The sequence below is a fragment of the Ceratotherium simum genome, chromosome 11, assembly GCF_057802395.1.
Source record: "Ceratotherium simum simum isolate JZ-2026a chromosome 11, ASM5780239v1, whole genome shotgun sequence".
Lineage (NCBI taxonomy): Eukaryota > Metazoa > Chordata > Mammalia > Perissodactyla > Rhinocerotidae > Ceratotherium > Ceratotherium simum.
The window spans coordinates 28,692,118-28,709,021 of NC_141910.1; the positions used below are offsets into that span (position 1 = coordinate 28,692,118).

General features: G+C 43.0%; 1 protein-coding gene and 1 pseudogene across 5 annotated transcripts in view; one reads left to right on the plus strand and one right to left on the minus strand.

Moving 5' to 3' along the window:
- Positions 1 to 16,613, minus strand: part of LOC147915962 (uncharacterized) — a 200,201-nt pseudogene extending 183,588 nt beyond the window's left edge. The window contains exon 1 of the transcript XR_015553647.1: positions 15,882 to 16,613. The product of XR_015553647.1 is annotated as an uncharacterized LOC147915962 (transcript). The remainder of the gene's footprint in view (positions 1 to 15,881) is intronic.
- The window catches only part of PPP4R3B (protein phosphatase 4 regulatory subunit 3B), a 73,917-nt gene continuing 73,623 nt past the window's right edge, over positions 16,611 to 16,904 (plus strand). For all 4 annotated transcript variants that reach the window (XM_087436737.1, XM_004435669.3, XM_087436734.1 and 1 more), the window contains exon 1: positions 16,611 to 16,753. In XM_087436737.1, the coding sequence (XP_087292863.1) occupies positions 16,612 to 16,753 (142 nt within the window). In that variant the 5' untranslated portion in view covers position 16,611. The remainder of the gene's footprint in view (positions 16,754 to 16,904) is intronic.

The window sequence follows — 16,904 nt, forward strand, 5'->3', positions numbered from 1 at the left end:
TTGATGGTTCATTGTCTCCTCCCTTGAGAGCCTCATTGAGGGGCTTGGCTATCAGTCCACAGTAGGGGATCCAGATATGGCAGAATCTTGCTATGCCCAGGAATCCTCACAATTGTCTCCTAGAAGTGAGCACTGCTACTCTGGTTAGTGCCTCTCTCCTGTCAGGGAGTAGGCTTCTTTGCCCCTCTGACGGCTCAAAACCCAGATATTTAACAGACAGCTGTGAGATCTGGGCCTTTTTCTTTGAGACCTTATAGCCACATTCGGCTAGGAAATTTAGAGTCAAAATCGTGTTTTGGTCTGAGGCCTCTGGTTTTACTAGCAATCAGAATGTCATCCACATATTGGAGAAGAGCTCTTTCTCTCAGCTGGAGATTCCTCAAATCCCTGGCTAAAATTTCAGCAAAGATAGTAGGGGAGTTTTTAAAGCTCTGAGAAAGGACAGTCCAACAGCACTGCTGTTGGACTCTCATCTCAGGATCTTCCCATTCAAAAGCAAATAGCTCCTGAGAGTTGGAGCTAAAGGGTATGCAAAAACTGCATCCTTGAGATCCAGAACTGAGAACCAATTGAAATCTCCAGATAAGGTGGTAAGCAGGGTATAAGGATTAGGCACCACTGGGTGGATGTCTTCCACAATCTGGTTAATCGCCGTCAAGTCCTGCACAAAGCGGTACTCTTGTGTGCCTGGTTTTCGCACTGTCAATGGGGTGTTATATGAGGACCGGCAAAGGCAAATAAGGTCATAGTCAAGAAAAGCAGTCAATAAAGGCTGAATTCCCCATCTGGCATTTCTTTTAATGGGTACGGTCTTAAGTTTGGAATCTTTGACTCGGGACAAATTCTGACCTGTACAGGTACTGCAGTCTTTACCCGTCCTGGCCTCCCACCCACCCATATGTCCAGGCTTAGCTCTTATAAGACTTCTTCCAGAACTTCTATTGGAGGCTCCCTAGTTTGTTGCAGTAATGATGCCTGGAGGGTGCAGACCTGTTCAGGTGGTACCTTAATGTCCATTCGTCCAGGCGCAAAGGTCACTTTGGTGTTCAGTCTGGTCAGTAAATCTCATCCAAATAATGGAACACGACACTCGGGCACGTACAAGCAACTATGCTTTAAGTACATTTTTCCCATTTGACAGTCTAGGGATTGGAGAAGTGACTTTTTCAAGGTTTCTCCTGAGACCCCCATCACTAGCATTGTCTTTTCAGAGTTTAGAAAGCCAAACGTTCAAAACTGAGTAAGTAGCCCCCATATCAATCAAGAAGTCCAAAAGTCTATTTCCCACCATCATGGTTACCCAGGGCTCCATGTAGGAAATCTTCACAGGGTCGGTGAAACTGGGAAGCCCCTGGGCCTCATGATTCTTGATCACGATCGGTGATCTCAGGCATTTGGTGTGCTGCCTGTTGTCCCTCTTCTTTAAGAGTCTTATTTCAATGAGTCTTATTTCAACTGGGACATTTCAATGGCCCTCTTGTTTACAGTAGGTGCACTGGTGGGGTCCCACCACAGGTGTCCCTTGTGGCTTGGGGTTTGGGGCCCAGGGCGGCCTACCTTAGGTTGGGTTCTTCTTTGTGGTAGCACTCAAGACGGTCCTTGAGACAATGTAGCTGCCAACAAGGTGGCTTGTTGCTTTATCTCCCATTGTTCTTTTCTTTCCTGGGCTTGGTCCCCGCCATTGAAAACTTTAAAGGCAATCTCAACCAACTGGAACATAGGCATTCCCAGGGCTCCCAGGGCTCCTTCCACTTTTTTGTAACTTTATCTGAATGTCTGGCATACTTTGACCGATAAAAGTCATGTTTACCATTTTTAGGTTCCCAGGTGCCTCTGGATCTATATCTGTGTATTGTCTATATGCCTCAAAAATTCTTTGTAAAAATTCCAACCTCACCAGGGTTTTGTTTTACCTCATAGACCTTATTAACGCTACTTTGCTTTGGAACCCCTTTCTGGAGTATGGTCAGAATGCAATCCCAGTAATGTTCCAGTTTAGCCCTTTCTCCAGCATTCACATTCCAAGTGCGGTCAACTGTGGGCACAGCAATAGTGGCATTGACCCCCACAGGGTTACCTGGAGTTTCTGTGTGCAGCTGATTCGCTTCTTCCCTAGGTTTCTCTAATACCATTCAGCATTCCTCAGAGGTCGGAAGGGTATTCAATAGATTTTGTACATCTGCCCAGGTGGCATTATGAGTGCCAAAAATTGATGAGAATAGATTTTCCATTCTCCTCAGGTCATCTCTGTAGGTAAGCAAGTTATTTTTCCAGTTAAACAAGTCCAAGGTTGAGAAGGGAAAGGGTACCCACATCAGACCCACTGGCTGACCCATAGTGGCATCCACGCCTCCATAGGGACTTGCCTTAAAGGAAATTGCCCCAACTGGGTTTGGATGGCTCCCTGGCCAAATTGGGTACCCAGCCAGGTATAAGAAGGGGAGACAATTGCTATTTCTCAACCCTCGGGGACCAGAGGAGTTGGAGCCTGAGGTTGGGGCTCAGACTGGGGCGGCAGAGGAGCGGCAGTGCCACCATATGGGGGAGGAGGAGGAGCGGTTGGAGTATTTGACTGAATTAGCAGTAAATTGTCCTCCTTTTCATTAGAATCAGGCAAAACAGGTTTCTTTATCTTTCCCTCTTACTGAACCACAATCACACATCTCCTTTGCACAGACTTATTTTGGTATAATAACATAAAAGACTGAACATAAAGTATTTCATCCCATTCTTTTCCCATTTACAAAACAGATCTAATTGCAAGATTGTACCATAATTTAAGGAACCATTTTCATTTCTCTCTGGAGTCTAAAGAATACTGTGGCCACACAGTGTTACAAAAGAATATAATCTTTTTCCTTTTCATGAGCTCGTAAGTAAACGTCACCCAATTCTCAAGAATGCGCACCAAAGCTGCAGGTGGGGACCAAATTAACATTTCCCATTGTTTCAGAATTTAGACATAGCTGGTCATAAATATATTTATGCTATTCAGGCTGCAGCTAGACCCAGATCTCAGAAACCAGACAGTACCAGGAGATCTCAAAAACCAAACAGTACCAGGAGAACTTATGTGAGCAGAAATTCTCTAATTCTTCCCTAAATTTAGGGCATCCCCGAAACCAGGACCCTCACAACAAAGTTCAAACCAGGGCTTCCATTTGGAAGTCAAACCAGAGAGAAGAAGAAATAAAAATCTGGTCACTTGTACCGAAGTTAACTCATCGAAAATACATCTTCCAAACCCAGAAACTGTTTCTCTGCGGCAAAAAAACGAAATTATGCACCAGAGGTTGGCGACACTAAGCCAGGGAAAGTCCTGGGGACAGTCCCTGGGACAACTGGTGCTGGCAGCTGCTCAGATTTGTCCACAGGCTCTCAATACTAGCAAGGGGCCAATGAACCATGGGCAAAATGTCCGTCTGGACTTTGCTCCTGCTTGGCTCACCAATTGTTACCAAACCAGGCTCATTTTGTCCACCATACAGTATGCCAATCACCAAGACAATGAGTTTTGCTGTAGAGAAAGGGTTTATTCACAAGGCTGCCAAGCAAGCAGATGGGAGAACAACTCTGAAATCCACCTCTTCAAAAATGGGGATCAGGGATATTTATGGGATAAAGAGGCAGGGTGGTCTGAAATGTGGGGATGGATGATTGGAGGTAAGGAAAAGTGAGGGAATTGATGATTTGTGCAAGCACAGTCAAGCTTCGTGGCTCTTCATAGGACACATGTTCACAAAATGGTGACATGAGCACGATCTGAGAGTGGAATTTTCGGCCCCCTGACATCAAAAGGTCACCTATGGTGGGCCAGCCCCGTGGCTTAGCAGTTAACTGCACGCGCTCCGCTGCTGGCGGCCCGGGTTCGGATCCTGGCGCACACGGACGCACTGCTTGTCCGGCCATGCTGAGGCCGCGTCCCACATACAGCAACTAGAAGGATATGCAGCTATGACATACAAGTATCTACTGGGGCTTTGGGGTAAAAATAAATAAATAAAATTATTTAAAAAAAAAAAAAAGGTCACCTATGGGACATTCATGCAGGCCCACTTGATGGGTCGATGGTCTCAACTGGCCTGAACTGGACAAAGAGTCAACTCTCAGTTCCTAAGAAACAACTTAAGCACACATTACCATGGTGACCCAAGAGTCAGAGATGTTATCTACAAGGAATCCAATGGGAGTCTTGACAATATATTGCTTATCTACATGACTTTTAATAATCATCATTAATGGCTATCTGGCCATTTTACCTCTACCCATAAATTAGTTTTTATACCATCATTTTTTCTTCTCTTATAGAATATCTTAAGTTTCTGGATCTAAGATAGTAGTATGAATATCAGTATCTTTCTTAGTTCAGTTCAGCCAAGCATAGCACTCATTTATTTTACACTTACTATGTGCCAGGCACTATAATGTGTGCAGGGAAATCATCAGTAAACAAAACAGATAAAATTCCTATGCTCACATTCTAGTGAATGGGAAATGACAGTAAATAAGTATACAACACGTCAGGTAGTAATAGGTTCTTTAAAGCAAAAGAAGTGGGTAAGGGGATAGAATGATAAAGAAAAGGTACTACTTTAGATAAAATCATTCAGAATGGCCTCTCTGAGTAGGGAACATTTGAGCAGAGACCTGAGTGAAGTGGAGGAAGATGTGCAGCTATTTGGGAAAAAGAGTTGCAGATAAAGGGACTAACAACTTCATTTTCACTTGGTATTGTATGTTTAGAATATAGAGCAGCCTTTTCATTTTTAAACCAATTTCACATATCTTTTACTCCTTAATCTTGTGCCTGTTCTTCACTAGAATTAGAAAGCAAATGTTATTAAAGAATATAAAACAAGAGGAGATGGTCAGCAATATTTTCAAAGCATTTAATGAAGCAAGAATATGCTTGGTTACTTGCAAGAAGGTAGACACTGAGATCATGTGAAAGTTGAACAGGCATTGACAAAATTCCAGGCTCATGAGACTTGAGACTAGGGTGGTAGGCAGTGAAAATGAAAAAGAGAAAATATGTCTTGGTATCAAGGAACAGAAACCAACCTAAGTTAAGCTAAAGTGAAACGGGAAATTTATCACAGGACCATGAATTTTATTTCACAGAAGCCAAATCACACTACCTGTGGTAGACCAAAAACAGGACTGGCAAGTCGTCAGGAACTAAGGCACTTCTCCCTCTCTACTTGCCTGTGGAGTCTCATGGCCTCATTTGTACTTCTTTCAACATAACAGCTTTATTCTTCTAAGCAAACATATTTTCACAGCATGGGGCAAAATATGACTGTCCCAAAGGAAGTTACCTGTCTCTGAGTTTCAGTTCTCCTGGAGGAGAAAATGATAGGCTCAGCTTAGGAAAGATGTCCAACCTGATTAGGATTGCCAGATAAAATAGCAGAATGCCAAGTGAAACTGGAATTTCAGATAAACAAAAGTTCAGTGTAAGTATGGCCCATGCAATATTTGGGATATATTTATATTAAAAAAAATTATTCCTTGTTTCTTTGAAATTCAACTTTAACTGGGTGTCCTGTTTTGTTTGCTAAATCTAGTAACCCTAAACCTGGTATAAGCAACTACTCAGAGAATTGCCAAGGACCCACTCCTGGGAAGAGACAATGTTCAGAAAAAGTGTGCTGAACTGATACCAAGATACTGCAGAGCAAATATAAAAAGAAAATGGATGGACTTAGATTAACTCAGAAGGAAGTGTAGGCAGAATGCCGAGGGAAGAGAAAGAGGCAGTTATGGCTGAGGATTTTGGCCTGAGGATTGTGAAGACAATAGGATCTGTGACATGAATAGCAAACCTGGAGGGGCAAAACAGTTTTGAAGACAAAGATGTCTGACATTACATATGAGTGTGAAGTCACCAACCAACATATCAGCTGGATATTCACTTGAATATCCTAGAAAGCAAATGGGGCATAAGTGACTTTTATAGAGGTAATATTTAAAACAATCCCAGTTTTACTATCTCAAATCACTGTAACAGATTTCAAAATAACTCTGAAATTTACAAAATTAATTTAAAGGTAATTAAAACTACCTATTATGAGCACAGTACTAAGTTACAGAATAGTCTGTTTCCTCCTGGGACTTATAGTCTATATAGTCTCTCTACAGTAACTCTATATAGAGTTACTAATTAATGAAAGGTAGATTGATAAGCACTCTAGTAAAGGTTTAAAAAAAAGTCATGTTAAAAAGATGGGGATGGGCCGGCCCCGTGGCTTGGTGGTTAAGTGAGCGCGCTCCACTGCTGGCAACCCGGGTTCGGATCCCGGGCTCGCACCGACGCGCTGCTTCTCTGGCCATGCTGAGGCCGCGTCCCACATACAGCAACTAGAAGGATGTGCAGCTATGACATACAACTATCTACTGGGGCTTTGGGGGGAAAAAATAAATAAATAAAATCTTTAAAAAAAAAAAAAAAAAAGATGGGGAGAAGGGGGCCAGCCCAGTGGCATAGTGGTTCAGTTCGCATGCTCCACTTCGGCGGCCCAGGGTTCACAGTTTCAGATCCCAGGTGCGAACCTACACACCACTCATCAAGCCACGCTGTGGAGGCGTCCCACACACAAAATAGAGGAAGATTGGCACAGATGTCAGCCCAACAACCACCTTCCTCAAGCAAAAAGAGGAAGATTGGCAACAGATGTTAGCTCAGGGCTAATCTTCCTCACTAAAAAAACAGATGGGGGGCCGGCCCCATGGCTTAGCAGTTGGGTGCGCGCGCTCCGCTGCTGGCGGCCCGGGGTTCGAATCCCAGGCGCGCACCGACGGACCGCTTCTCCAACCATGCTGAGGCCATGTCCCACATACAGCAACTAGAAGGATGTGCAGCTATGACATACAACTATCTACTGGGGCTTTGGGGGAAAAATAAATAGATAAAAATTATAAAAAAAAATAATAATACAAAAACATGAACATTATTAAAAAAAAAGATGAGGAGGGAAGAGAATAGATTAGTTCTAACTCGAAGAAAAAGTAGAAGTTTCTAAGAAGTGGACTTTGAATTGGATTTCCACAAGGAAAGGGGATATTTGAGCTGGGCTTTAAAGGATGATTATAAAGGGAAAGGCCATCTACGGATCGGAAACAGTTTTATCAATGGACAAAGAAGATAGTAAATAGAGGTCCGATTGTAGAGGGGTTTAGAATATTAGACTTAGGACTCTGAAATTTATTCTGCATGTGTTGGGAAGCACTAAAGAATACCCAGTGTTTCATGAAAACCAAAATTGCCAAGTTGGCTATAGTTTTTGATATTGTGGCTATAAAATTTAATGCAATTGCCAAGGACTCATAAATTCCAAGAGATGATATTCAAAAAAAAGAAAGCATAAAAATACATAGACCATTATCATTTATGAAAACAAATAAATTGTCTTAATAAAATATTGACAAAAGCTATTAGGACCAAGTAGATCTGTGGGAATGCAAGGATGGGTAAAATGAGAATATGATCCATTATAGAGATTACAGAAGAAAAACGATATGATCACAAGATGCAAAAAAGGCAATTTATAAAATTCAATGTACATTTCCTAGAGAATTGAGAATATGAGGAAATGTCCTTAACTTGGTGAGTGGTATCTATCAGAAATTAAGAACATGTATACAACAATGCAGACATTGCCATTAAAGTCAGAAAGAAAACAAGAATCACCACTATTACTCTCATCGATGTTCTGAGGTCCTAATCAACATGACAAGATGTTAAAAGGAGGTAGAGAAGAACAAAAATATTTGCAGATGACCATCTATAAAACCCTCTGAATTGTTATAAAACAATTAGTTAGAACTAATAAGTGAGCAGTAACCACACAAGTATGCCAAAATAAACAGCTATTTTCTCCAGGAGTCATGACGTGAGCTCATTTCTACATCTCTCACTTTTTCCAGGCTTCCAAGAGCTACCCTAGCAGTGAGTTTGCCCCACCCCTTGGGGTCCTGGCCACAGTTAAATCTTCTGTCCCAAAGGCATCTCAAGTCCATGAAATCTTGATTATCTAGTCTTAACCTCCAGCCCCCTTGATCAAGCACCCTCAAAATCCAATCCTAAGTTTTCTCCTCTGGCTCCTGCTAGTGTATGCTAGCTTATTATTTCAATTCCTTCAGTGTGTAATCTCTTTCCTCCCTTATTAGGCCAAATAGTCCCCAGGCAGATTATGCTGAGATTTAACTCTAGTTACCACAACCTCTCAGCCAGGAGAAGAAATGGGAGCAACTATGCAAGAGGTCTTTCTGCAAGGGGGAAAATGTTACCTTTTACTAGGAGGTACGAGCCATTTCTGCAAGCCTTGAAGGTCCAGGGGTGTCTACAGAGCCAAAATCCTCAGGGGCACCTATCCCATGTTTCAAAGCTTCAAGCTTTCCCAACCAGGGCCCAAAACGTCATAGCAAACTTTCCTAGGATGAGCGTTGAAATATCTTTAGAACTCTGTAACTCTGTCAAATCCCACATCTGTTCTTCCACTGCACAAAATAAGGGCCTCTTTGTGAAGCTCCAAAGAGGCCTCCTGGCTCCCAAACTTAGTTTTAACTGTGTGTTAAGTGCCCTCAATTTCTCAATATCCCTCTGCAAGGCAGCAGGACAACTTAAATTGCCCAGCTCTGCTGTCCTTGTAGGCATTGTTTCCCCCATATCTTTCAAATGCCTGAATGTATAGGCAACAGCATTCCCCTCTTCTGGGATGTTTTCCTAGGTCACCACTCATGAAATCAGTAGTCAAGTGGCCACTTGTGCCAGGGATGGAGTAAACCTTTACCCAAACCCCATCTTACTGCCTGATTTCTTGCACCACTCCCTGTACCACCTATGTCAGTTCTGGTCCTCAGGGAAGCAGATGCCAAGAAGGGATTAGACATGCAAGATATTAACTGAAGGATAAAATAGATGGACTCAGCAACTGGCAGAGAAAGCCTGCAGACCATAAAGCAAGTTTGACCTCTGTAAAAAGAAGGAGGGCAGGAATTACTGGGTGGAAAAAGCTTCCAACTACAGTGTAGCTCCAAGAAAGTCTCATTAAGGCTGATAAGAAGTTCCCCAAGCCAAAGGTGCCCATAAGAGGACTTCTGCATTGGGCAGAAAAGGACAAGTTTAGTACTCCTGCTATGTTCAGTCACTGGCTGAGAGCAGCTTGAAGTATTTGTGGCTTCAGTAGAAACAGAATGGTAGTTCCAAAGGGGTAGCAGCTGGCTGTCAGTCAACTATGTTCCCCAGAGTAGGTTCTCTTGGAGGAGATCTGAGTGGTGCACTTATACGGCTACCACACTAACCAAATACCAAAACAAACTATAAAACGATAGCAATTAAAACTGTCATACTAGAGTTGTCCAAATAAAACAATGAAAACAGAGTAGTGAATTCAGATTCAAATCCAGATATATGTATGTATATGTGTATGTGTGTGTGCGTGTGTGAATTTAGTAAAGAATATGATTAAAACAGCATTTCAAATTATTTCATCTAAAAATGATGTGGATAATTGACTCTCCATTTGGAGGAAAAAATTTAAATTAGCACCCTACTTCATATATACAAAAATTCCAAGTGGATTAGAAAACTAACAACAAAAAAACCATAAAAACATATCAGAATACCTTGGTTAAACAAGGAAAATTAACCACACAGAAGCATCCCACCTCTTTGACAGTTAAATAAATTTTCTAAAAAGTATAGGGTCCAAAGGGTAAACAAAATAAAAGACACCACAGCAGACAAAAGAGATTTTAACAAATGTCAGTTGCATGACACACAGATGGAAGAGTAGCAGTGCACTTAGCAGAGTAGAGAAAGTTACAACCTAAATGACCACAGAGGTAATCAGAGAAAAAAAGAGAACTAATTATCTCCACAAAAAAACCAGAAAGGATCAGGGGTGAGAATGTGAGGGCAGGGTGAAAGTCCATATAGAGAGGGGCTACAAGCCTGGGTCCAACCCCCAATCCCATCCCTCTCCACACACACACTCATACCCACACATACTCTTGTAATACATACTGTCACGACCACCTCAGGAGACTGAGATTTATTTTCCAAAATGGGAGAGACTTGATTTGGGGACATTTGTCACAGTAGATGGTAGGAGATTATGAAGCAGGGTTAAAAGTGGGGATTAAGTGAAAGCCTGAATACCAAACAGTTGGACCTTTAGCGTCCTTCCTTTGCCTTTACCCAAGCAGGATATGGGGGAGTACCTGGAGAAAGTAGACCCCTCCAGAGAAAAGACCTCTAAAAACATTTGGTAAGGGATGAGGGAGGGGCTATGATTGAAAAAAAATCACCTTCTTGAGATTAAAGAGCCACAGTTTGGTAGGGGCCAAACCAGAAGGGCTTTGTATGCCATCCTGAAGAACTTTATCCTGCAAGAAATCAGAAACTACTGAAAGATGTTAAAAGAACATAATGTGACCAAATTTGTTTCACAAATAGCACTCAGTGGTGTGTCAAGAATTGACTACTTGGAGACAGAAATTAGAGACACCAGCCTGGAGCTTTCAAAGATGTAATCTAATCTCAACTGAGCTGATAGGATTGTGATTAAATTACCTGCCAGGGGGAATGTAAAACTGAGTAGTAAACTTCTAACGAAACTTCATTCTTTCAACAGTTATTGAATACCTACTATGTTCCACACCCTATGCTAGGCACTGGAAATACAATGGTGAGAAAAAACATAGTTCCCCGGACTAATGGAAATTTTTCGTCTAGATGTAGAGACAGTTATTAAATCAGAAATCACACAAATAAAGCTACAAGTATGACAAATGCTACAATGGAGGGATGCCTGGAGCTATAAGAGTGTGTAATAGGAAGATAAAAAGAATACTCTGGTTGTCTTCATAGCATCAATTTTACCCATATCACACAGTGTTAACATCCACGGGATTTGGGTGGGATTAACCCCACCCCTAGCTCCAAGGATGGGCCCTGATTTGCCTTAGCCAATCAGTGCCTGACATTCCCTAGATGACAAAACTTGAGGTTCAGGGGTGGGCATGCAACCTAAGTTAGCCTAATCACAATGCAACTAGGGATATGTGAAGAAACTCTCTTGAAGTGGATGAAGAACTATGTAGCCTTGGGAGCTCTTGGTTACCATCTTAAGATACAAAAGGAGTTAGCCTCAGGATGAATTTGACAGAACAGAAAAAGATAGGCAGAGGCAGGACCAAGAGGGCCTTATGAATCATGTAAAGGATTTTGGCTACTGAGAGATTTTTAGTAATATATATTAGTAGGATACAAGAGGAAATGGTGACTGACAACATGATCAAATTTCCAGCTTAGACAGATCATCCAGTTGTACAGTGGAGAAGAGATTGGGGGGATAGGGGTAATGAATCGCCAAAGTGGATTCAAAGAGACTAGCAAGAGACTATACTGCAGTGGTGGCCCTAGAATTTCTCTATAGAAAAATTTAGAGCAATAATTTTGTTGGAATGGAGTGAGGTAGGAGGCTTAAAACTGTTCTTAAATTGTCCATTTCAAAGAATGAGGAAGGGCAGGAGTGATGATTGAGATTATGGGGTAGAATATCGTGCTTCCCTACAGGCACTCTGTAGTGCAAGTAGAGATGATGGTAGCTGGGTAGAAGATGGTGCTGCTGGAAATGAAGAGAAGTGGATGGACCAACAGAACTTGGTGATGACTGGACATGGGTGGTTGTGAGTTTAAAAAAAAAAGACATGTAAACCACTTAAAACAATGGTTAGCATATGTCAAGTTCTCAATAAATATAAGTTTAAAACAAAACAAAGTGGTGAGGATGAATTCCAGGTCACTGTCTTGAATAACTTGCTATTCACAGAAATAGAGAACATGGAAGAGAACCAAACACGAAGGAAGAGAAAATGATTGAGTTCAGTTCGGGACATGCTGAACTTGAGATAACTTTGAGCCATTTCAGGTGTCCTATAAGCATCTGGATCTAGTAGTCTGGAGCTCTGAAAGGAGGTCTGGCCTGGAGATATAAATTCATGAATCATCTATGTATAAGTGATACCTGAAGCAAGGGATGTAGTTGAAATCACTTAGGGAAAGAGTCTAGAGTGAGAAGAAGAAAATCTAAGACTGAGCCTTTGAGGAACTCCTGGTATTGACTGGTTGGATAGAGGATGAGACAGCAAATAACAAAAAGAAGCAGTAATCAAAGAGCTAGGAGGAAACCCAAGAGTATTTGTCAAAAAGAAAAGTGAATAAACAGTTTCTAGAAGGAAGTGGTCAAAGTGTCAATTTTAACTTAGATCAAGTAAAACGGGTTGAAAAACGTCCACTGGCATTATCAACATAGAAGTCGTTACTGAGGTTATCAAAAGGTTTTTGTTGAGGGCTGGGATTGATGGAAACCAGAATGGGTTCAACTGAGGAATGAGTAGGCAGTGAGGAAATGAAGGGAGTATAAACAATTTCAACCCTTGAATAGTTTGGCTATAAGAAGGAAAAGAAATAGGAATGCAGCTGAAGAGGATAAAAGTTATCAGTTTTGATGGTTTATTTAAATAGAGAAGTCTTAAAGATCTATCACCTTAAGGAAAAAATGAGTGAATATAGCAAAAAACGTTCATAAAAGTTCTTTCATAAAAACATCTAACAGAATTGGGAAAGGTGAAAGAAAGCCTCACATTTCAAGGACATGAGTCAATTAGACTGAGAACCCAGGTTACCCTGTAGAGATTAACAATATATTTTTTTAAACTTGCAAGAATTAAAAAGTGTAATGTGCCCTTATGGGACATTTGGTAGTGATGGGAGATAATTTTGGTTGTCGCACCCGGAGAAGGGGGTGCAATACTACTGGCATCTGATGGGTAGAAGCCCGGGATGCTGCTAAACATCCTGTAATGTACAGGATAGCCTCTCATAACAAAGAATCATCCAGTCCAAAATGTTAATGGTGCCAAGGCTGCAAAACCCTGCTTCAGGAATTTAACCTACAAATATACTGGCACACATGAAATAACTTCTGTACAATCATTTATTTTTGAAACTGCTGGAAATGACACAAATATACATAAATAGGAGATGGTTTAAATAAACTAGTATACATCTGTACAACAGTATGTATAGTATTGCATTATTTGTGTTTTAAAAAAAGGTAGTAATGTAAGTATTATATATATATATATATATATATATACACACACACACACACGCACACACACATCAACTCTTGGAGTGGAACTTTGATGACTGCCTGAAGAAAAGAAGCTTTGCTGGGGAAAACACATTGTTGCAGTGCAGTACTGCCCTCAGACCCAAGTGAAGTGCTGGGCCCTGTGTTTTAGCAGGCCCTCTGTCCATGCTTCTCTCCATGAGGTGATAAGTCCATGGAACCCAGTCTCCCCTTTCTAGACCATGCTCTGGGCACCCTGGAATTCCCTGCCCCAAAGGCCAAGCCTGCTTCCAGGGTCTGCACAGTCCTCTTCTCAAGTTCTGTCCTCACGTGGAGTGGCCAAGGGGTAACTACATTCACGGAGCGCAGACAGGGCTTGGACAGAAAGCTGGGGTATTCTATGTGTGCACATAAGGGCTGCTAAAGTACAGGACAGAGCTGAGGTAGAAGAAGAAAAGGAAGGCAGGCTAAGGACTCTGGGGCCCAGAGGGAGATTCTAGAACTCTGAGGAGTTCAAGAATACTAGATTTGAATCTGGCTTCCAGGTCATTATGAAAATATATTTGTCAAAGTATACCCAAGGTAGGAGAAGAAAATATATTTTATTCCAGTTTGTTAGCTTGATTTAAAACTTTTAAATATTTAGACTTATGGTATATGGTCTTCCATCTGTATGCCTGTCCTGAGCCTTGCAGATATCCAGCCCTACAAATGTTAGAAGTGGGCCTGTGGCAGTAGAAGAGATGTGAGAGTGAATCGCTGTGGCCTAGGGGAAGAAGAAAACAAGGGAGAACGTGTGCCTGAGGATCCAGCAATGGGGAGAGATGAGTCCTATGGGTTTAACTCTGTTCTCTTTTTCTCTAGGTCACCAGATCTTAGGGGGTATACCAGAAGAGATACTGAAGAAAAGATGGGAGGGATGCTTTGAAATCTTAGATCATTTCACTCCTTAGTTCAAAACTCTCCAGCGGATTTGCAACTCATTCAAAGTAAAATCCAAGGCCCTTCAAAATAGCCTCTCCCCCACTCCCAACCTTATTTCCCACCATTTTCCCCTTTCTCACTCCAATTCAATCACACTGGTTTCCTGGCTAACCCTTTCACTCACTCAACATGCTACAGTCTCAAGGCTTTTGTACTGGCTGTTCCCACTTCCTGGCTCTCTCTTCCTCTGGGGAAATGCTTGGCTGACTGCCTCTCTCACAGAGGACTTCCTCAATACACATCATTACTCTTCCCAAACTCACTCTCTAACCTTTTGCTACTCTATTTTCGGTCACAACATTTATCAGTACCAGGCATGTATTTGTTTATTGTCTACCTACACTAGAATGTAAGCTCCATGAGAAGAGGGACTTTTTCTATTTTACTCACTGTATAGAACAGTGCCTAGCACATAGTATATGCTCAACAAATATTTATTGAATGATTGAATAAATACAGGAAATGACTCATTTCACAATTTTGTCCAGAGTTAGATCTATTTGTAGGATATTAACCTCTTAACGTGTATAGTGTTAAAGTGACTTCTGCATAGTTCTCATTCTTTTAACTTATAAGTTCTTTTAGGCCAGTAACACATTATGACTTTGTTCACCCTGTCCCCTCAGCCTTGAAAACCTTTGCACGCCAAACTCCCACTCCATCTCTAACATCAAACTCAAAAGTTATGTATGTGAAGCTTTCCCTGATCTGAGACAGAAATATTATTTTTCTCTGGGCTCAAAATGCATTTTGTCCACATCAATTACATCAATTAACGGGCTCTATTGTTATGTATATTATAACTACTTAATTCAAGTACATTTTCTGAGGTCCTCTTTAGATTTAAAAAAATTCTATGTATCCAGAATTTGAAATTAGAATCTATTTTTTATCAGGCGCCTGCTCTGTGTAAGCCATTATCTCACGTATTACATGTACCGCTGAAGGGTGTCCATGCATAAGACCTGGTCAAAACATAAGCACGTTTTGACCAGACCAGTAATAAGTAACGACTACAACTCCCAAGATACGCTGCAGGATCAACGTGTGCATCTCGCCTGGTTTTCACCTTTCAGGGTGTAAGAAATGGCGGGTGACCAAGCTGAGATCGTCTTAAAGAATAAATAAAACGATTCTACCAAGAACAAAAGAGGAATGAAATGAACGACTGTCCAACGCACGACCTGTATCCACCGCGTATGTCTGACAACGTGAATGCCGAGAGAATTCTTCCTTCGCTTATTCAGCGCCGAAGACCTCCCGAAAGATAACGCAAGAAATGCTCGCAAGAGAAACTCAAGAATATCAAAACAATGCTCTTAGAGGTGTTAGGAAAGCAGCTTCCCGCCACCTCCCTAAACTTATCTGAAGACTTATTTTCGAGGCTACAAACACGGGAAGGGCACTGTATTTTCATAAAACGGAAAGTATGCTTTTCAACGGCCAGCTACCAAAAGCCTAACGGTGAAACGCCTTCGCGGGAAATAGGAAATGGTCAACACACTTCTGTACGACGTTATAATCGCCTGGAGATGCATAGAACACTTCCTGAGGAGATGCTTAACTGTAAGAGACTCCATAACGAGTTTTAGTGGGTTCAGGTCGCTTTAAAGGGCTTCAAGTTCCTATGTCTTCACAGAAAGAGGTTTTAAGACTATTTTTCTCCCACAGGCTGACAGAGTGAGCTTCTATTAAGGAACGCGAGCACATTTCCTTCCTTTTTGCACAAGGTTAGTCCCGTCCAAGGACGCATACCTCCCAGGTTTGCTTTGCTTTTTCCTCAGAGCTGGGTCCCACGGGTCGCCCCACGCCGAGCGCTGGCAGCCACCTCATGAAGCACGATCCACGACTCAGCTACCGCAGCCCGCATAGACAGGAATCTCGCGGCACCAGAGGGACGCGGAGCTCGCGAGAACCGCCCACTTGGCCGAGATCCCGCTCCAGCAGGCGGGGCCGAGAGAGGAGGAAATCGCACTTAGGCCCTCCCATCACAGTCCAGTACCCCGCCTCGCGAAAACGCCGAGCACAGCCGGGCCGGGAAGCGCGTGCAGAAGTGGAGGCGTCGCGCGTTGGACTCGTCGGCCGCCGTAGCCCCTGCTAGGACAGCCCGTGCGAGCCTGCTGGAGGAGGAAGAGAAAGGCAGAGAGAATCGGGTTACAAGATGGCGGATCTGTAGTAGTTACAGCGGCGGCGGCGGCGGCGGCGGCGGTGGGAGAGCGAGCGAGCTCGCGGGGGGCGAAGGGAGGGGAGGGTGGTTGTGTGCGGAGGTGAAGTGAGAGGTAACCGGGACTCTGGGCGGAGAGGTCGCGGTAGCTCTCGTTGCCCCTTCCCGCGGCTGAACCTTGAGAGCCATGGTGAACTCGGGCCTCTCCGGAGCCGCCGCCGCTGCCGCCGCCGCCGCCGCCGCTCCGGTCTCTCAGGAGTGAGGGGTACGGACCTGGTGAGCGAGGAGGCGGCGGCTGGAGCGGTCAGGACAGCAGCCACCATGTCGGATACGCGGCGGCGCGTGAAGGTCTATACCCTGAACGAAGACCGGCAATGGGACGACCGAGGCACCGGGCACGTCTCCTCCACTTATGTGGAGGAGCTCAAGGGGATGTCGCTCCTGGTTCGGGCAGAGTCCGACGGTAAGGTTATTGGAACGGTAGGATAGGGGACAGTGCCTCCGGTTAGGGTACAGCCCTGGGGTTTAGGCCCTGGGCCGAGTACTGTTACTACCATGTCTTGGGACAGCGCAGTGGTTTTGTGCCTGCACTTCTGTACGGTAAAAAGAAACTA